The 22,514-nt window shown below is 35.5% G+C and overlaps 1 protein-coding gene across 1 annotated transcript; it reads right to left on the reverse strand.

The window, feature by feature from the left end:
- Nucleotides 1-5,613: 5,613 nt before the first annotated feature.
- LOC148905424 (uncharacterized) lies at nt 5,614-13,472 on the reverse strand. The gene is made up of 3 exons (XM_089040549.1): nt 13,399-13,472; nt 11,313-11,374; nt 5,614-6,596 (listed from the first exon to the last, which is right to left on the reverse strand). Exons 1-3 carry the CDS (start codon nt 13,455-13,457, stop codon nt 5,686-5,688), a joined length of 1,032 nt encoding a protein of 343 aa, XP_088896675.1. The 5' UTR covers nt 13,458-13,472; the 3' UTR covers nt 5,614-5,685.
- Nucleotides 13,473-22,514: the final 9,042 nt, after the last annotated feature.

Below are 22,514 nucleotides of genomic sequence, written 5' to 3' on the forward strand. Positions count from 1 at the left end.
GAAAACGGCCGTATTTTTTCGAGCCCCGCAGGGACGAGAAAAGTACAGTTTCATGATTAATTTTGTTCACGAGGCAAACCACTGACGTGGACACTAGAGAGAAACGTTTGCGCATGCGCGCATTTCACCACGTTTTCTAAGAATTTTGAAGAGTTAGAGTGGGAAAAAAATGTTTGTTTTCTCCAAGTATAACAAAATATTTCGCGAGTATACTTTCGTCAGACCACGATACTGTATTAAATAAAACAAAATGAAAGAATTAGCCTTAAGTTTCAAGCATGGACACTAAGTTTTGGCATTTTGTGAAGTCCAATTTATCAGGCATGTCTGAAAGTCAAATTTACATATGATTTGACTAATTTGCATAAGGATTCAGAGCATGCGCAGAAGTTTTTCACTCGTGTCACTGATATGTGAGCTGAACAAACGAAAAGGAAAAAATATCCTCGCACTGACATCAGCAAAAAAAAATTATTCAAAACCGGTTCACCGTGTAAAGTGTTATCGCTCTGTAATTGGACTCGGAAAATGGTCGTTATACACGGGAAATCGAGTGTGTCGTATAATAAATTGACATTAAGGCCCCGTCCACAATATGCCGGATAAATTTGAATCCGAATTTCTATAGTTTCTTCTGTTCCATTTCAAAAATTCGTTTTCGGTGAAAAATTGTTCCGGATTCGCCCGGACTAGTGTAGACGGTAGGCCTAACCGAAAAAAAAAAATCGGATTCAAATTTATCCGGCATAGTGTGGTTGGGTCCTAAGACAGTTTGTAGTGATAGATCTCCTTGGTGAATTACGATAATTTTAGTTTTCTATCTAGTTCCTTCTGTCCAATCTACACTTACGATACCCTTAAAGCAAAGCTTGAAAATGTGAAGAGAATGACATACGTTGAAACGACGACGGATCCCATGTAAGAGCACTTCAAGGTAAAAGGACTACTCCTGATAATATTATATTCAATTGCAAAACTATCTTTATAGATATAAAAAAATAAACCGAGGGCAAACAAAATAGCTCAAGTGATGTTGAACTAAATACTGATTTGGCTACATGTACAATTTTTCAAAATCATTCGCAAATAGCTATAAAAAAAATAGCCCACTGTGACAACCGGCAGTAATAGCGGAGCTCCCGCACCATACTTAAGACAAAATGGTAAACCATCGAGTTGATTTTTCATGGCTTGGCTGACGTCACTTCCGTCCGTCCGTCCGTACGTACATGCGTACGTATACACAACACAGGAATCCCGCTTGATGTCAATGTAAAACTACTCGCAAATGCGGCTCTCAAATGCACAGAAAAATCGCTTTAGGACAAATTATAGAACAACAGAAAATGAAAAAAACTTTCATGTACTCAAGGGTGGATCAAGAAGTGTTCTACAAGAATTCAGGTGTGGGTTTTTAGCAAACAATCGTACATTTAAAAATATTTTTCTTTGAACATGACGTTAAATTTTATTAAAAACAATGAACTATTATTTACTTATTTTAATTTTTATGATGTTAAATTTTTTTTAAATATACATTTTACAATTGTATATTTCTATAAGTTTTCATTTTTAAAAATCTGTTTCAATATTGTTAATATGTTTTTTCTTTTAGGCTTTGTAAAGCGTGTTGAGATTTTGTGAAACATGCTATATTAAGAAATAAAGTTATTATTATTATTATTATTATTATTATTATTATTATCATATTGATATTTTTTATGACGAGAATGTTTATCGACAAATCAAAGGATTTTGTGTCAAAACTTTTAATATTTCTATAGATAAGCTTAATTGATTTTAATGCTGGATGAAATATAATACGGAGAGCAAATATTACAACAAATATTCGTCCTTTATTTAGCTTTGTAAATATTTAACAATTCGGTGGTTTTTTACCAACTATAGTATGTTTTCGTTCAAGAAAATTGCGGCTTTTCGCCTCCTATAAACAAAAGAAGACTTTCATTCAATAATTTTATATCTTTCTATCGATAATTTATTTAAATATTGAATGCAATATAAAATTGCACCAAATATTTAACTGTTTATTAAGCTGTTCGAGTTAGTATGATTATACAATTGAGCTTTAAATTTGTGTTGTTGAGAGATGTTAGTTATTGTATAAAGGCCTTGTCTTTCACTTTAAAAAGCTAAAAAATAATCAAAAACATCTACAAATGCCAATTTACTGACAAAGAAATCCATCATTTTGTATTTTGCATTATTTTATATTTTCTCTCAGTTGTTTTTTAAAAAGTTTAAAAACTTTAAAACCTTTTCGGTCGTTCGTGATTTCCGTATCTTTCTCGCGCATGAAAACAGATGGAAAAAAAAATCAAATTAAAATCGAATCTCAAAATCTATATATATAGTATTAACAGCTAAGTTTTCAAGCTTATCGAAAAGTAGTTAACGCGTATATAAAAGGAATACAAATATTTTAATGAATAATTAGGATCAGAATACTATTTGACTGATGACACATTAGGTTTCGAGATATTTCAGTGCCTTCATTTCACAAGTTTAGGCTAGTTATGATCTTCATTCAATTTTCTCTCTGATGCTACCAAATCATTTATTTTCTTAATTTCATTGCGGTAAAAATACGGTTCTTTATAAAAACCTAACCCCTTCATATGGATAACCAAACATTATCATGTAAAAGAAGTAAGAGTAAGCTTATGTTTTGCTCACCTTTTCAAGCAGTTTTCTAGTCTGTCTTTATGTGCCGTGTTCATTTGTCCAAAAAAAGTTCAGGAAATCTCCGAAATTTGGATTTTAATGAAATACATCCAAGGTAAATTTCACTAAGCTTGATATTTTATTGAATTATCTGTAGTTGTCTTTCGTTTTTCAAGTGAAATTAACTAGGAATTCAAAGCATAAAAATGTCAGCCATGCAAAACTTTGTCGAAGAATTTTTCAAGAAGAAAACTAGCCCCTGGGGTGGACGGTGGTGGATTGTGTATCATGTAAGTTCGAAAACAAAGACTCGTGCGAAGAAAACGATGTAGTGCATTTCCATTTCATTTTTTCGCTTCATGGTTTTCCTTATGGGGAACATTATCTTCATTTCGATGGAAAGAAAAAATTGAAGATCTTTTGCCCGATTTTATTTTCATCTTTCAGTTTTATCTAAATTGGGTTCCCTTTGCTATTTGGAGCTCCGCTTTTAGGCAGTGCCTAAATTTATATATTAACAATGCTTAAAACAGGTGTGCTTCCTATACCTATATATTCCTGAAGTACACCGATGCGCTCATCAGCATAGTCTTGCCGTGCAAGAGGGAGCTGCAAAGAACATCAAGGCAATCTGAAACGAATAGTTTTGAATCGGCAATTTCTTGGGTGTTTAAGATCGACATTAGTAGTTTTAGATTGAGGCTTGTCAAAATGTATGATTCCTTGATAGAGGAAATATCCCAACTCATTTGTTCTTAGCCCACTAAATTAAGCTGATGCGATCGTACATTTTTTGCTTTTTCATGTTTGTAAATTGCCTAAAAAGCAATCTCACACTCATATTCATTGTAAAGCGCCTTTGATTATATCTACATTTATAGCGCTATATAAATATAAATATAATATCAATCATAAATAATTATCATTAAATCATTAATTTGTTCTTGATGAAAAATGTCATAAAAATTGGCACTAAGTTAGCTTTTGAGTACAAGAGTAGAAAACAAAGTTACAAATGGGAGTCACCGAATTTGTTTAGATGCAAAGCTATAATGAGCGTGTGTCGACTTTTTTGAACAAGAATGGAAGCTTAAAATACAAGCTCTATTCGTCCGACATATAGATCTCAGTGTTCGTAATCACCAAAGGAAGAATATTTCAAAGAAAACATCTGCAGGTAAACGTATTTTCATTCAAAACCGCATAATTTTTCTTTTTCTTGTGTTTATGGATATATATCTATAGTTTGGCTTCTCAGGTTTACGTACAGTGACTGCGCACTGAAATCTTCTAAGGATGAGTAAGGTCTTGGATAACTGAAAGACAATCTTTAACTGGGCATGTAATACTTTCTTTTGGAAGATTTTTGCTAACTCTATGTCTGAATCTTCAAAATTTTGTTGGGAACTATTTATAACGAATATATACGAGTATACACGAGGAACGAGAACTATTAAGAAATTAAATTATGACATAGACAATGCACAAATTGTAAATAGTTTTTATAGAAATGAATAGTTATTGATTAGATTTTTATTAGGCATGCATATACCACCCATCATTCGGGTATCCAGTTTTTTAAAATGTTAAAATTTTATTTTTTTATTAAAATTTATTAATTAATTTATTCAATATGCCGCTTATATAGTTTTTATAGTTTGTCAATAACGTTTTCACATGCATTTTCATTTTTTTATAAAGAATATTTGGCTCTTGAAAGCGCCTGTGAGTTAGCATTGTCCTGGATTAGACAGCCCAGAGGCTGTTCCAATTTATCGATAAAATGTGAAAGTTTAAAGGCTGCTGAATGTAAAGATCATTTCAAAACTAGCAATTCATGTTTTTATCAAACACTCATTCTGCACTTTTTTATAATCTCAAATTTATCATTTATAATTGCTGTAAAATATATAGAGATTATCACATGTTAAAAGCTTGATATCGTTTTTATTCACGAGTTTCCATGTCATATCGCAAACAAGCGAGTCCGTGAGCGAGTGAGTGCCTTCAAAATCCCTTCAGCGCCATCCCTTCCCTTCCACTCGTGCCTTGATAGCCACAAATATCATGTTTAATCCTTCCTTTGTCTCCAAAATCCCTTCAGCACAACAGATCAATGATTCTTCTCTACAGAAAACTGCATTGTACATGTTCTCAGATCCCGAGTTTAACTTTATGAAATCCTTGAAATTAAGCGATTATCTGCTACACTTTTTGCTCTAGAGCTCGATCAATCGCTATCCGGCTTTGTTGACATGACCTAGAACCGCTGACTTCTTAAACGCGGGTTTAATTTTGCAAATCTCTATCTGATCGGGACAATGGTTACCATGTAGTACATTCAAAAATATGTAGGATGTCGCAATTTTTCCGAGTTTTTTAAAAGACAAAGATTGACGAGAAAGGCTAGCTGATTTGGGAAAAAATGTTAGGCAATCAAAATCAAGAACACTTATTTTCAAAACTGAGGTGTAACTTTTCCTCTCCAAATCAGCGATTTTCTTCAGGCCACCAAACTAATGAGCACTTGATAATACTGACACAATATTAAGGTGCTTATAAGCCTTTACACAATATTTTCAGAATTGATTCTTTAAATAGTGAATAGTTGATTGTGAAAATAATTCGTTCATTTAATGTCGGGTCTTTGAGATACGAAGTTTTATATTTCCAATATGTTAATGACTATGACGTAACATAAAGGATTTGAGTTATTTTGTGGCAACTTTAATATTGACCGCTGGACATTTTTCAGTACTCCTCAGTTTTGCATTATGGCTTACATTGTTCGCCTACATGGCTTTTTAGCCATGGACAGGACAGGACAGGACAGGACAGGACAGGACAGGACAGGATAAAGTATTAATTACACCAAATATGATTATTACTGCTGCTGTTCAGTCAGAGTAAAAAGGGAAAAAAGAAATCTTTCCATGCCAATCTAGTTTATTTACCATTTCAGTTTATTGCTTTTCTAGCTAGGTATTCAATGAAATCGCATCATTTATTTACTTTGACAGGGATTTTCCTTTCCTTCATTACACGACCCGCTCTTTTGCCAAGCAATCCGAGGCCTGCGCTAACGCCAATTCCATGACCATGACCATCACAATCACCATGATTATGACCGATTCCTACTCTTCCTCCAATACCAAAGAAAGGGTCATTACTAAGACTGGGATTTTCCTTTCCTTTATCAAACGACCCACTAGGCGTTCTTTTACCCAATCCGACGCCTGCGCTAACGCCAATTCCATGACCATGACCATCACAATCACCATGATTATGACCGATTCCTATTTTTCCTCCAATACCAAAGAAAGGGTCATTACTAAGACTGGGATTTTCCTTTCCTTTATCAAACGACCCACTAGGCGTTCTTTTACCCAATCCGACGCCTGCGCTAACGCCAATTCCATGCGAATGACCATCACAATCACCATGATTATGACCGATTCCTAAGTTTGCTCCAATACCAAATAAAGGATCATTACTAAGACCGGGATTTTCCTTTCCTTTATCAAACGACCCACTAGGCGTTCTTTTACCCAATCCGACGCCTGCGCTAACGCCAATTCCATGCGAATGACCATCACAATCACCATGATTATGACCGATTCCTAAGTTTGCTCCAATACCAAATAAAGGATCATTACTAAGACCGGGATTTTCCTTTCCTTTATCAAACGACCCACTAGGCGTTCTTTTACCCAATCCGACGCCTGCGCTAACGCCAATTCCATGCGAATGACCATCACAATCACCATGATTATGACCGATTCCTATTTTTCCTCCAATACCAAAGAAAGGATCATTACTAAGACTGGGATTTTCCTTTCCTTTATCAAACGACCCACTAGGCGTTCTTTTGCCCAATGCTATTCCAAAGTGACCTCGAGTGGATTTAGGCTCTGGGAAAAAATCATAAGTACAATTAATGTTCATGACACTGACAACACTGCACAAACTATTTGAACAAGAGGCTATTTGTGGAGCGAGACTGGAACGAGTATTCATGTAATTGATATCATTGAGCATTTTCTCTGCCATTAGTTCCATATTGAAACCTTCAATAATGCTTCTGGAAGCGACAATGCAATTTTAGAACTCTTGGTTATTTCTGTTTCCGATCCCTGTTTTTGCTTTCAGTAGAGTTGCTTGTTGGTTTGAGATATTTTCTCCCGGACTGTCCAGTTTTGTTCCGTCCACAAAGGTCTACTTCTTTCGAAGACTTGTAAATATTCCCCGATATTCACTTCGCCTTCGGCGAATAATTGCTAATTATTTATAGCGGAGCTCCTGCGCGAGCGGAGCACCATACGTAAGAAAAAAAGGTAAATTACGCCAATTTACTGACAAAGAAATTCGTCATTTTGCATTTTGCATTGCCTTTCGCATTATGTTCTATTTTGTCTCAGTTGTCCTTCTGAAGTTTAACTGAATGTAAACTTCGTCTCGTTCTGTAAAAGACGTAAATATATATATTTAGGCACTGCCTAAAAGCGGAGCTCCCGATACGGAAGTCACAGGGAGAACAATTTGAATGAAACTGAAAGGTAAAAATAAGATCGGGGGAAAAATCTTCAATTATTTTTTATTCGAAATGATGATAATTTCTCTCATAATAAAAACCATGCAGTGAAATCGAATCAAAATGCACTACATCGTTTTTTGTTTGTTTGCTTGTTTTTTGTTTGTTTTGTTTGTTTTTTTTTTGTTGTTGTTGTTTTTTTGTTTTTTTGTTTTTTTTTTTGCGCGAGCATACTCTCCCACTTAGGAATTTTGTACACAACTTACCACCACCCTCAGGGGCTAGTTTTGTTCTTGGAAGATTCTTCGACAAAAAGTTTTCCAAGGCCGACAGTTTTAGGCTTTGAATCTCTTTTACTTAAAGAAAAACGAAAGCTAACTACAGATAATACAATACAATATCAAGTTTAGTGAAATTTACCTCGGATGTCTTTCATTGAGATCGAAAATTAGGACAAATCAAGACCAAAAAACAGACTTTAAAACTGGTTAAGGTGAGCAAAAAATGAGGTTTACTTAAAAAAACAGAGCTTACATTCATTTAAACAGTTGACAAGAACAACTGAGACAAAATAAAAAATAATGCAAAAGGCAATGCAAAATACAAAATGACTCATTTCTTTGGCAGTAAATTGGCGTTTGTAAATGTTTTTGAATATTTTTTAGCTTTTTAGAGTGAAAGTCTAGTAGGTCTTTATACAATAACATCTTTCAACAACACAAATTTAAGCTCATTTTTATAATCATACTTACTCGAAGAGCTTAATAAACAGTTGAATATTTGGTAAAAATTTATATTTCATTTAATGATTAAATAAATTATCCGTGTAGAAAGATATAAAATTATTAAATGAAAGTCTTCTTTGTTTTGCCGACTGGACCCCGCGATAGGAGGCGAACAAAGCTTTTTCTTGAACGAAAAACATACGATAGCTGGTTAAAAACAACCGAATTTTTAAAGATTTACAAAGCTAAAAAAAGGACGAATATTTGTTGTAATATGCTCTTCATGTTATATTTCCTCCAGCGTTAAAATAAATTAATCTTATCGATAGAAATATAAAACGTTTTGAGAGAAAGTCTTTGATTTGTCGATTCGTCGAGAAAAATGCTTGTCAAAAAAAAAATATATATATATATATATGATTGTTTGCTAAAAAACACACACCTGAATTCTTGAAGAACACTTCTTGATCTATCTTTGACTACATGAAAGTGTTTTTTTAATTGTTTTTGGCCTATAATTTGTCCTAAAGCGATTTTTTCTGTGCATTTGAGAGCCGCATTTGTGAGTAGTTTTGCTTTGATATCAAGCGGGATTCCTGTGTTGTGTACACGGAAGGACGGACGGACGGACGGACGGACGGACGGACGGACGGACGGACGGACGGAAGTGACGTCAGCCAAACCATGAAAAATCAACTCGATGGTTTACCATTTTTTCTTAAGTATGGGGCTCCGCTCGCGCGGGCCGGATGCTCCGTTATTAAGTTTTTTGCTCACCTTAACCAGTTTTCAATCTGTTTTTTGGTCTCGATTTGTCCTAAATCTCCAGATTTTCGATTTCAATGAAAGACATTCGAGGTGAATTTCACTAAGCCTGATTTTGTATTGGATCTTCATCTCGAATAAAAAATAATTGAAGATTTTTCCCACAGATCTTATTTTTACCTTTCAGTTTCATGCAAATTGTTCTCCCTGTGACTTCCGTATAGGGAGCTCCGCTTTTAGGCAGTGCCTAAACTACTTGGACGAAAATCGCTCCAAAATTAAAACTTCTTTCATTTGAGCTGAAACTTTGCTGAAATAATCTTTGATACATTAATAATCACTCACTGAAATATCTTTCTGATATTCGAAAGAAAAGTGCCGAAATTTTATGGTTGATTTTCGTCCGCCATTAATTTGTTTGTCTCACGGCCAAAGAGTCATTAAGTACAGCGGTTTCTCTCTGTGACGTCATACATGCAACCCATTCAAGTTAGCGTCGCTTTCACCATACATTTCTTGTTCGATTACCTGAAGTTTATTTGATGTTTTATACGCGTTATCGTCAAAAGAATGAACTCAGTTAACTTTTTTTAAAGCTTTGATACCTTTCCAAATGGTGGAAAGTCCTTTGGACGCTCTCTTTGTCAATCCTGAAGAGTTAGAACCAGTTGCTACCAACGAAGAAAGCCGAACTAGAAGAAGAAGCAATGCTTGTGTAATGGTTTTCATAAGAATTCCTTGCTTTCATTCCATGATTTGTATTTGCTACGTACTGTCCATGATATAAAGATTTAAATTTGAGGTTTCAACATAACCTAACAGCTATTGATGATGTGAAAATATCTGATTGCCTTTTGAATTCTGCGTTGTGATATAAAGATTTGTGATAATTTATACTTAGATCTATGTGCCGAATAATTCAGAATGTGAGGAGCTCGTAATTGATTTGCTACAGAACGTTTATTATTTACTCCAAAATGTTTATTCTGCATTTGATAGGTAAAAACATACGATTATCTAACATTATCTTTGTAAAAAAAACGTCAAAGGTTTCTTATTTATTACCCGCCCGACAGCGGCGTCTGTCACTTTTGTGTCGGATGTCTCGCGGACCTAATGCACTAGTCAATTGAAACCCCCGCGGCAAGCGGGGCACTGAACGGGGACGTGACGCGTTTTTGATGTGCTTTTAAGAGCATGATTGCACCGGGGGTTCGGGGATTTAACGAATGGTTTTCTCAGCGGGGAATCGAGCGGGGATTTTAACACTCGTTTGAATATGTAAGGGCCTGGAAACAAGAGGTCGGCCATCTTGAAAAAAAAAACAAGAAGGCGTTGTGTTTCCTCAGAAAACACATGCTCCCCGGGACATGCTCAAACAAACTTATAGCAGTTTCTACCTATACACTTTTACACTGAACTCCACTGATAAGAACCTTTCTTAAAATTGTAGCCTTAATAGGTTCTCGTGTGGAGGGGTCTTAAAGTGAAAATTTTAGCCTAACAGGTTCTTAAAACCTAGGTTCTTATACGCGGGTTTTGTTCAGTCGTGGCGGTCAGTTCGAATGTAGAATCAGATCATGATTAATCTTTTAAAACTAATGCTTCGCAATATTTATAAGCATTGTTCATTTTTAATTTGATACCATTAAATTCTCAGCTGGCTAGACGTAAACCTAAATGCTTTCGCACGATTTGAGGTTCAGAGCCCATGAAAATATTGAGCACGAATATTTAGTGCATGAAACACACAACAATTGGCTCTGTGTAGCACAAGATTTTGGAGTTGGCGTGAAATGTTTCCTTGTTAACTACTAAACCAAAATAACGGGGCCACAATAGCGGGGGTTTTAACAGTGAATATGCCCCCGACTACCGGGGAAAATGTCTGATTTTAACACCACTCAAACGTTAAATTCCCCGGTATTTCGCGGGGGTCGGGGGGTGGGGGTTTCAATTGACTAGTGCATAAATTGTGAGGTTGCTCTTTGCGCTCGTATGTAAATATATCTTGAAAAGTTTTTATCCTTAGTGTTATCCTTAGAATGATTCGAATAAATCCCGAATCTCCCCGACACTTCGCGCGATAGAGCCTCTAGAATCTCTCTCTTGCGTTCTGAACTTTGTTGTGATTCTTGGCGTGCCGAGATGTATTGAAATTTCCCAATTATGATCGTCAATATTATTGAAACTAGCGCCTAGACATTGTTTGGTCATATAGTAGTTAAGGAATCAAATGAAACATATATTTTCTGAATAAACCAAATAAACCGAGATTTACGAACATGGCACATACATTAGCCACCAATATTTTGGTTTGGGTTGAATGTATGACGTCATACGTTACTCGTGCCAGTCTTCTTGAGCCGAATTCTTGTAACAAGAAATTAATGGCGGACGAAAATAAATCGTAACATTTTGGCCCTTTTCTTTCGAATATCAGAAAGATATTTCAGTGAGTGGTTCTTAATGTATTCAAGATTATTTCAGCAAAGTTCCAGCTCGAATGAAAGAGTTTTAATTTTGGAGCGATTTTCGTCCAAGTAGCACTTTAACAGCGATGGTTAAATCAGCTAACTGAAAAAACAGGCGGGCTATGTACTTACCAAGAGCACTCGCAGTGCCTAAACACAACAGAACCAAAATTGAAACAAGTAGAGACGACATCCTGTTAGTAAAGCCAAAAAGATATGGGAGAAAAATTAAATCAAAACTGAAAAATGAAATTGTCCAAGGTCAGTGTGCTTCCATCTGTATACGGCGTGTCACTTAGGGGGCATCGGGGCTCAATCTGTGAGTTAGCCGTATCCTGACTTGTCATTGGTTGCTTCATGGCTTGATCTGTAAGATCTATTTGATCTTAGAAATGACGAGTTCACTACCTCGATCGTGGCTTTTAGGAAACTTTCAACAATTCTCGAAAATATTTTTGTATAATAATAACAAAATCCTATCACTTTTCCTGTTAAAAGGTCAGATAAATAAAAACGAATCATGAGTATTTTATCCTCACTGCATACTCATTACCGAGTCAAGGGAATTAAGAAACGGAAGGTGACCGCGACTGCTGGCAATGAGCACGCGAAAAGCATGCGATGCGTCCTCAACCGCAATCTTCTACTCTCTCCTTAGGCAGCTTCCGACGGAATGATTCGAAGATCTGGGTGTGGTGCTTATATATGCAGGGGTTGTAAAGCATTACACCTGCACTGCGCAAACTCCAATGTCCACATATGGGGGGTTGCTAAATTCCTACGTGACACGCCAATTATGTATGCAGTGAGAATAGTTTTAGAGTGGCGAGTTCACTACCTCGATCGTACCTTCGTGGATACCTTCAATAATTATTGAAAGTATTTTTATTGTATTGATAATAACAAAATCCTATCACTTTTCGCGTTAAAATTTGAAATAAAAATGAATCACGAGTTTTAAAAATGGCGAGTTCCGACTAACTTCAACAATTATCACTGAAAATAATTTTTATTGCATTAATAATAACAAAAATAATAATAACCTAGAAGTGTAGCTACTGTAGAAGCCTTTACGTGTCACTTGCTTCGAAGCAGATAGGTGAAGGTCGAGAGATATAGCTATACGAACGCGCCTTAGGCAGGACATTCCTGAAAGACTGTCTCGTTGCTGGTGGTGGCAACGAAAAATGATAATCGGATAAAGTGGTTCGTTTCCTTTCTTTTTCAAAATGATTTTTGTCTTTGTTTCAAAATTCAGTTTATTTTCGAGAATTAAAGGACAAACACTAAATCCGTGAAACAGTACAAAATATGTAATAATAATTTAGTTTTGTAAGTGTATATGCTTATCGAAATTTGTATTGTTTCGATAACTTCGATTTAGCGTTCAAAAGTGCTATTTTATGAAAACCTTAGACAATCCCTGGGCTGATCTAAGTCAGGACACGGTTAACTCACAGATCGAACCCTGAAACAACCTCTGGGCTGATCCAACTCAGGAAATGACTAACTAACAGATTGAACACTGAAACAACCTCTGGGCTGATCCAAGTCAGGGCATGGCTAACTAACAGATTGAACACTGAAAGAACCTCTGGGCTGATCTCAGTCAAGGCACGTTTACTGACTCACAGATGGAACCCGTTTTTTTTTTTTTAAATTGTATTAATAACAACAAAAACCTAATACTTTTCGTGTTAAAATGTTAAATAAAAACGAATCATGAGTTTTAGAAATGGCGAGTTCACTACCTCGATCGTGGCTTCGTGGATACCTTCAATCATTATTGAAAAATATTTTTATTGCATCAATAATAAAAAAATCCTATCACTTTTCGTGTTAAAATGTCAGTTGAAAAAAAGCTAACTATCAAATTAAAAGATTTAAGCAATCTCTAGGCTGGTACAAGTCAGCCGAGCTTGGCTAATTCACAGATTAAACTGGAATATAGCTTGTTAGGATTTTGTGAAGAAAGGACCGGAGAACCCGAAGAAAAACCTTTTAATCAAGAAAGAGACAAAAAAACTATACATGGGTTGCTGGAATGAAACTCTACACCACAGAGGTGAGAGCACTAGTCGCCATCCATAGACTCCCTTTAATATTATTCTGTAGTATAGAAAGATTGGATATACACACAAGGGATTAAACAGATAGGGACAAGAGATAGTATAAATAGAAAATGAACAAGTTACCAATACTTAGAAACATCTATTACCTTAACTGCTGGTGCTCCTTAAGAGTGTTCAGCTGATGACATCTATGAAGCAAGAGCATGAAGCAGCGCACTTTATATGGTCTAATTCATGCATTAAACATTTTCCCGCCCCTCCCCATCACTTCTTTGGAAATATTGTGTTGAAGGAAAGATTAGCACTTTAATGATTGTAATTAGTATTTATCAGTAGTCCTGAAGGACCCCGCAGGTATATAAATACCTAATAAATACATAATGATAATAATGACAACGCATCTATTGTGTATTTCGTATATACACAGTTACAAGTTTAGCTAGGACCAGATTTTATTGTTATCTTAAAATTCGTTTCAGAATTCATTGATTCTATTTCCGATATCGTTTGAATTGCAACTGTGATTTCTTATCTTTGAGGCATTCTATGCGGTTCAATTAAATAAAAACAACAAATATAACTGAATATAAAAAACTCTAACCTAAGTCAGGGTATGTCTAACAACTGGATTTTGGATTGTTAGGTTTTGTGGAGAGAGGAAAACCGTAGAAAATTACTTGTAGCACAGAATATATAAAACCTATAAGCAACTCTACTGACTAACACGCGACGACGAGCCCTGCGGGACTCTCAACGCTACCTACGCTAATCGTGCTTCCGAAGCATATCTTACATACATTTTATTAAAACTGAAACAAATACAAAGCAATATTATATTTAGAGGGAAAAATGGCTATCCTAATGCATATTTACAAGCAACATGTTGGACACGAAAACCTTACAATTTTTAAGCCTTGTTTAAGTTTGCTTATGAATGGCGGGCCTTAGAGGTTCTAACGAGAAAGGTATTAATAACGAGAAGAGCCCATTGGGATCCACAGTAATTCAATATACTTCCATCCATCCTTCCGAGGCGACGCTAACGACAAATCCTTTCTCGTACAGCTATTTAAATATATTTTATATACATATAATATATTACCTTATGGCTAACGAAAATTGCGACCCTTTAGACACATTGCGGTGTCTAATTCTTTGTCACAAAGAAAGAAACCCCAATGTTTTCGTTGCAAAAGATTCTGAACAATCGGTGCTTAAGTTTAATCTATTTAACATTTTACAGGAAGAATCCATTGGGATCCTGTAGAAGTTCAATAATCTCATTCTATGGAGGCATCGCTAACGACAACTACTTTCTCGTAAAGCTATCTCAATATATGCATATACATATATATTACCTTTATTTATTTGAAAACACATTAGTAACCTTAATATGATTTAACAAAAGGCAATTGCAATTCTTATTCAGAGAGCTTTAAACATCGAAAACGTCCTGTATTTTGCTTTTGCTTTCGTAAATTTCATGTCCATTTTTATTTTCAATTCTGGCTTTACAGGTTATTACAGACATGACTTGTAAGACTTAGAGTGATCGTCACACTGAGCTATCCCCCGCTACCTTACGTCACACCTTCCCAGTAAATGCCTGTGTTCTGCACCAAGCTCTAGAAAATTAGATCTTACAATGAGAAAACATCACCCGGGTGTGATTGGCGTTCTTTTATTAGAGTGAAGGAATTTAAAAACGAGAAATGAAAAAAATACTAGTCAACATGTTATAGTCAAATAGGCACTAAAGAAGACAATGGAATTAGGGTCTACTAATGTGACTATTAGTCTAATATTTATTTCACTCTTTGTGCAGTATTGTGTTATCAGTATCTCAGTAAGACAAGCAATTTTTTTCCTCCTAACAAACTTCCTCGACTCGGGCGTAATGTTTTCCTATTTTGGACCACGTTTCATTCCTTTCCGAACAAGATTCTTTGTTTGGTTTGTATCCATATTCAAGTGTCTTCTCTTGAGCAACCGAGTGTAACCGTTAAACATGCACAAGACATGGTCTAAAATGGAAAACAATATGCCTGAGCAGAGAAAGTCTATTTACTTATGCTATACACTCTATGTGGAAAGAGCAGAAAAACGACAAGGCTGCTACTTTCGCAATTTTTTTCTTTCTCTCTCATTCCTGCTAAAAAACCGTTAGTGTTTCATTCGTGTCTCTTGTGCTTTAAATTTTTCACACAATTCTGCTCAGAACCTCGAGCAATTCTACTTTGAGATATTTGCTAACGACAACTACTTTCTCGTAAAGCTATCTCAATATATGTATATATATACATATACATTACCTTTATTTATTTGAAAACACATTAGTAACCTTAATATGATTTAACAAAAGGCAATTGCAATTTTATTCAGAGAGCTTTAAACATCGAAAACGTCCTGTATTTTGCTTTTGCTTTCGTAAATTTCATGTCCATTTTTATTTTCAATTCTGGCTTTACAGGTTATTACAGACATGACTTGTAAGACTTAGAGTGATCGTCACACTGAGCTATCCCCCGCTACCTTACGTCACACCTTCCCAGTAAATGCCTGTGAGAAAACGTGTTCTGCACCAAGCTCTAGAAAATTAGATCTTACAATGAGAAAATATCACCCGGGTGTGATTGGAGTTCTCTTATTAGAGTGAAGGAATTTAAAACCGAGAAATGAAAAAAATACTAGTTAACATGTTATAGTCAAATAGGCACTAAAGAAGACAATGGAATTAGGGTCTACAAATGTGACTATTAGTCTAATATCTATCTCACTCTTTGTGCAGTATTGTGTTATCAGTATCTCAGTAAGACAAGCAATTTTTTTCCTCCTAATAAACTTCCTCGACTCGGGCGTAATGTTTTCCTATTTTGGACCACGTTTCATTCCTTTCCGAACAAGATTCTTTGTTTGGTTTGTATCCATATTCAAGTGTCTTCTCTTGAGCAACCGAGTGTAACCGTTAAACATGCACAAGACATGGTCTAAAATGGAAAACAATATGCCTGAGCAGAGAAAGTCTATTTACTTATGCTATACACTCTATGTGGAAAGAGCAGATAAACAACAAGGCTGCTACTTTCGCAATTTTTTTCTTTCTCTCTCATTCCTGCTAAAAAACCGTTAGTGTTTCATTCGTGTCTCTTGTGCTTTAAATTTTTCACACAATTCTGCTCAGAACCTCGAGCAATTCTACTTTGAGATATTTGCTAACGACAACTACTTTCTCGTAAAGCTATCTCAATATATGTATATATATACATATACATTACCTTTATTTATTTGAAAGCACATTAGTAACCTTAATATGATTTAACAAAAGGCAATTGCAATTCTTATTCAGAGAGCTTTAAACATCGAAAACGTCCTGTATTTTGCTTTTGCTTTCGTAAATTTCATGTCCATTTTTATTTTCAATTCTGGCTTTACAGGTTATTACAGACATGACTTGTAAGACTTAGAGTGATCGTCACACTGAGCTATCCCCCGCTACCTTACGTCACACCTTCCCAGTAAATGCCTGTGTTCTGCACCAAGCTCTAGAAAATTAGATCTTACAATGAGAAAACATCACCCGGGTGTGATTGGAGTTCTTTTATTAGAGTGAAGGAATTTAAAAACGAGAAATGAAAAAAATACTAGTTAACATGTTATAGTCAAATAGGCACTAAAGAAGACAATGGAATTAGGGTCTACAAATGTGACTATTAGTCTAATATCTATCTCACTCTTTGTGCAGTATTGTGTTATCAGTATCTCAGTAAGACAAGCAATTTTTTTCCTCCTAATAAACTTCCTCGACTCGGGCGTAATGTTTTCCTATTTTGGACCACGTTTCATTCCTTTCCGAACAAGATTCTTTGTTTGGTTTGTATCCATATTCAAGTGTCTTCTCTTGAGCAACCGAGTGTAACCGTTAAACATGCACAAGACATGGTCTAAAATGGAAAACAATATGCCTGAGCAGAGAAAGTCTATTTACTTATGCTATACACTCTATGTGGACAGAGCAGATAAACAACAAGGCTGCTACTTTCGCAATTTTTTTCTTTCTCTCTCATTCCTGCTAAAAAACCGTTAGTGTTTCATTCGTGTCTCTTGTGCTTTAAATTTTTCACACAATTCTGCTCAGAACCTCGAGCAATTCTACTTTGAGATATTTGCTAACGACAACTACTTTCTCGTAAAGCTATCTCAATATATGTATATATATACATATACATTACCTTTATTTATTTGAAAGCACATTAGTAACCTTAATATGATTTAACAAAAGGCAATTGCAATTCTTATTCAGAGAGCTTTAAACATCGAAAACGTCCTGTATTTTGCTTTTGCTTTCGTAAATTTCATGTCCATTTTTATTTTCAATTCTGGCTTTACAGGTTATTACAGACATGACTTGTAAGACTTAGAGTGATCGTCACACTGAGCTATCCCCCGCTACCTTACGTCACACCTTCCCAGTAAATGCCTGTGAGAAAACGTGTTCTGCACCAAGCTCTAGAAAATTAGATCTTACAATGAGAAAATATCACCCGGGTGTGATTGGAGTTCTCTTATTAGAGTGAAGGAATTTAAAACCGAGAAATGAAAAAAATACTAGTCAACATGTTATAGTCAAATAGGCACTAAAGAAGACAATGGAATTAGGGTCTACAAATGTGACTATTAGTCTAATATCTATCTCACTCTTGTGCAGTATGTGTTATCAGTATCTCAGTAAGACAAGCCAATTTTTTTCCTCCTAATAAACTTCCTCGACTCGGGCGTAATGTTTTCCTATTTTGGACCACGTTTCATTCCTTCCGAACAAGATTCTTTGTTTGGTTTGTATCCATATTCAAGTGTCTTCTCTTGAGCAACCGAGTGTAACCGTTAAACTATGCACAAGACATGGTCTAAAATGGAAAACAATATGCCTGAGCAGAGAAAGTCTATTTACTTATGCTATACACTCTATGTGGACAGAGCAGATAAACAACAAGGCTGCTACTTTCGCAATTTTTTTCTTTCTCTCTCATTCCTGCTAAAAAACCGTTAGTGTTTTCATTCGTGTCTCTTGTGCTTTAATTTTTCACACAATTCTGCTCAGAACCTCGAGCAATTCTACTTTGAGATATTTGCTAACGACAACTACTTTCTCGTAAAGCTATCTCAATATATGTATATATATACATATACATTACCTTTATTTATTTGAAAGCACATTAGTAACCTTAATATGATTTAACAAAAGGCAATTGCAATTCTTATTCAGAGAGCTTTAAACATCGAAAACGTCCTGTATTTTGCTTTTGCTTTCGTAAATTTCATGTCCATTTTTATTTTCAATTCTGGCTTTACAGGTTATTACAGACATGACTTGTAAGACTTAGAGTGATCGTCACACTGAGCTATCCCCCGCTACCTTACGTCACACCTTCCCAGTAAATGCCTGTGAGAAAACGTGTTCTGCACCAAGCTCTAGAAAATTAGATCTTACAATGAGAAAATATCACCCGGGTGTGATTGGAGTTCTCTTATTAGAGTGAAGGAATTTAAAACCGAGAAATGAAAAAAATACTAGTCAACATGTTATAGTCAAATAGGCACTAAAGAAGACAATGGAATTAGGGTCTACTAATGTGACTATTAGTCTAATATCTATTTCACTCTTTGTGCAGTTATTGTGTTATCAGTATCTTAGCAAGACAATTTTTTTCCTCCTAATAAACTTCCTCGACTCGGGCGTAATGTTTTCCTATTTTGGACCACGTTTCATTCCTTTGCGAACAAGATAACCGTTAAACAAGACATGGTCTAAAATGGAAAACAATATGCCTGAGGAGAAAAAGTCTATTTACTTATGCTATACACTCTATGTGGACAGAGCAGATAAACAACAAGGCTGCTACTTTCGCAATTTTTTTCTTTCTCTCTCATTCATGCTAAAAAACCTTTAGTGTTTCATTCGTGTCTCTTGTGTTTTAAATTTTTCACAAAATTCTGCTCAGAACCTCGAGCAATTCTACTTTCAGGTATTCGCTAACGACAACTACTTTCTCGTAAAGCTATTTCAATATATGTATATACATATATACATATATACATATATATTACCTTTATTTATTTGAAAACAAATTAGTAACCTTAATATAATTTAACAAAAGGCAATTGCAATTCTTATTCAGAAAGCTTTAAACATCGAAAACGTCCTGTATTTTGTTTTTGCTTTCGTAAATTTCATGTCCATTTTTATTTTCAATTCTGGCTTTACAGGTTATTACAGACATGACTTGTAAGACTTAGAGTGATCGTCACACTGAGCTATCCCCCGCTACCTTACGTCACACCTTCCCAGTAAATGCTTGTGAGAAAACGTGTTCTGCACCAAGCTCTAGAAAATTAGATCTTACAATGAGAAAATATCACCCGGGTGTGATTGGAGTTCTTTTATTAGAGTGAAGGAATTTAAAACCGAGAAATGAAAAAAATACTAGTCAACATGTTATAGTCAAATAGGCACTAAAGAAGACAATGCAATTAGGGTCTGCTAATGTGACTATTAGACTAATATTTATTTCACTCTGTGTGCAGTATTGTGTAATCAGTATCTTAGCAAGAGAAGCAAGTTTTTCCTTCTCGATGGCACCAGAAAAAAGTCTTCTAATAAACTTCCTCGACTCGGGCGTAATGTTTTCCTATTATAAGTGCTAAGAATAATAGCGAGTATTTACATGCTTGCTTGAGTATTTACATGCTTGCTTGCATCTACAGACCCCCTGATTCTCCAGACACGTGGATTGGCCAATTCCGAGCCCTGCTGAATCTTCTTTGTTCCCGCTATGACCGTGTAATCATGGCAGGTGGATTCAACTTCCCTGGCATCAAATGGAATCATGAAGATACTTCTACTTCTACCCAAGCTGAATCTTAATTCTACGAAATACTCAACGACTTCTTCTTTTCACAAAACTGACCGAAACGTTAATTGAAAGGTTTTACTCAGTAGAGACCATTTGTTCCTTTTTCCCATTTAGTTTAGCTTGGAGAATTATTAGGTTAAGTTCTAAGGACCGATTTAGGTCAGTTTAGTTTAAATCATTTATTCATACCGTTTAGTTGACAGGATCTATTGTAATTGGGGAAAACCTGTAGTAGATTCCTAGCCTTTCTTATTTGATCTCTTATTATTCAGCGATACGTTTTATAGTCTTCTTTCTTTAACCCACTAGATATCGATAACCTAAGAGTTGGCTATAAGTAAAAATAAGATAAAATATCATGCATTGCTATACATATATTAACGTGAACACTCCCTTTTGTGTCACTCTCATCTACGACCCAGAACAACAGGTTCTGACCTCCTTTTCTATGTTAACTGAGGTATAATTCAATCGTATTTTGCCTTCTCGTTTGTTTTGGAAGTTTAACTTGACCATTGAGCCGTGTTGAGGTCTACCACTCAAAGTGTACCAAATTCTGTTAAGAGTTTAACTTGACCATTGAATTGAACCGTGTTGAGGTCTACCGCTCAAAGTGTGCAAAATTCTGTTGGAAGTTTAACTTGACCATTGAGCCGTGTTGAGGTCTACCGCTCAAAGTGTACAGAATTCTGTTGGAAGTTTAACTTGACCATTGAGCCGTGTTGAGGTCTACCGCTCAAAGTGTACAAAATTCTGTTAGAAAACTCATTAATAATTCATGAAGGAAACACAATCATAGGAACTATGACCATGAAGGTGATTTTATATCTGATATAGATTCGTCTTCATTTGCATAAACTTGCACTTGGATTTTCTCTATCAAACTTGGTTCATTTCGTAAAGTATTCTGTACAATATGAAAACATACATCATCAGTTTTCTAAGCCGTTTAATGAACTCGCAGATCGTGTCTTATCGGGTCTAAAACCCTTATGAGCGCGTTTATATTGTTTTATTACCCAAGGGTAGTGCCTCCACACCTCCAGGTTTTTTGTAGCTGAGTGTTTTATCTCCTGTATTTGAATAAAATTTTGTTTGCTTTCCATTTTGCCCTGTTCTTCTTCCTGTGTTTTAGTTTAGTTTAGTTTAGTTTATTCGTCACTATTTACAACCTGAGGTACAATATGTTATCTAATAAAATAGTAAAAAAAAAAAAAAAGGAAAAAAAAAAGAAGTCGGTTATTATGATAAAACGTGACAGGAGGAGGATACAGGACTTGCGTCCCAATTGACAACCTTCCCCTATTGTAGTAAAACTAAAATAGTATGAAATAGCAAGAGGTCTAAAAGAGGTCTAAAAGTTATGACATTACATTTTTTATCAAAAATGCTACACTATGCTATATATTTTATAATGAGTTACTGAGGAGGCTGATATGATGATAATTTCTGGTCATAGTGTTCAGAAATTAACTTTTTAAATTTCGCCAAGGACATTGGCGTGGTTTTCAGCTCAGTTGGTAGGCTGTTCCATAGTTCTACAGTTCTTGGTAGATAAGAGGACCTATAGTAGGTCTGCTTGTAGCGTGCTGTAAGTTGGACGAGCTTGTTCTTGTCAAAGCTACGCGTCTTGTAGGTTGTTTTGGTTCTCCTTCTGCTTGGATGGTATCGGCCTGAAACAGGAGCAAAATCCCTCCCCCCAGTTTTACTCGGTTAGGCTGTCATACCCTCCTTCCAGGAGGCTCGGGTATCGCAGTTCTCGACGTATCCGTGTTTCGTTATTGAAGGAGTTATGTTTTCTTATAAGTGGAGTTTTCCTTTTGTCTATCCCTAGCCTTTAGAGGAAACTAGCCCATCGATCCATTCCTGTGTATCCATGTTCAGAAACCAAGAACAACGGCTTGGGTAATTATGGACCTGAGCCCCTGAAGGTGATGGAGGGTGTGACGATTTCAGTTTATTGATGCTATAGCACACAGGTCCCAGGCACCTGGTATAGCAGACCTCGTTTTCCATGACCCTAACCATTTTCTGCCTGGTCAGCTCCATCTACACGCTCCTTTATCGCTTGGATTAAAACTTTTTACATGAATATATCTTCGGTTTTTCGGTTTCACAGCTTTATTTGGGAAAACTAATATTACAATGTATTGAATAGAAAAGAAAAAAAAACAACTAATAGTTACCCAGAAGGGAAAGTCACGAACGGGACACGAGACCCATGCAAGGTGACCACATCATGAATTGTTGAAATAATTAAACATAAAAATATATGCAAAAAATATAACATTGTACGTAAAAATAAAAATAAGAATGGAAAAATAACTTCATTAAGATAAAACTAGTGTACT

The sequence above is a fragment of the Actinia tenebrosa genome, unplaced genomic scaffold (assembly GCF_029948245.1).
Source record: "Actinia tenebrosa isolate PJP-AT-01 unplaced genomic scaffold, QUT_ActTen_1.0 PGA_scaffold7__59_contigs__length_16204524, whole genome shotgun sequence".
In the NCBI taxonomy this organism is placed as follows: Eukaryota; Metazoa; Cnidaria; class Anthozoa; order Actiniaria; family Actiniidae; genus Actinia; species Actinia tenebrosa.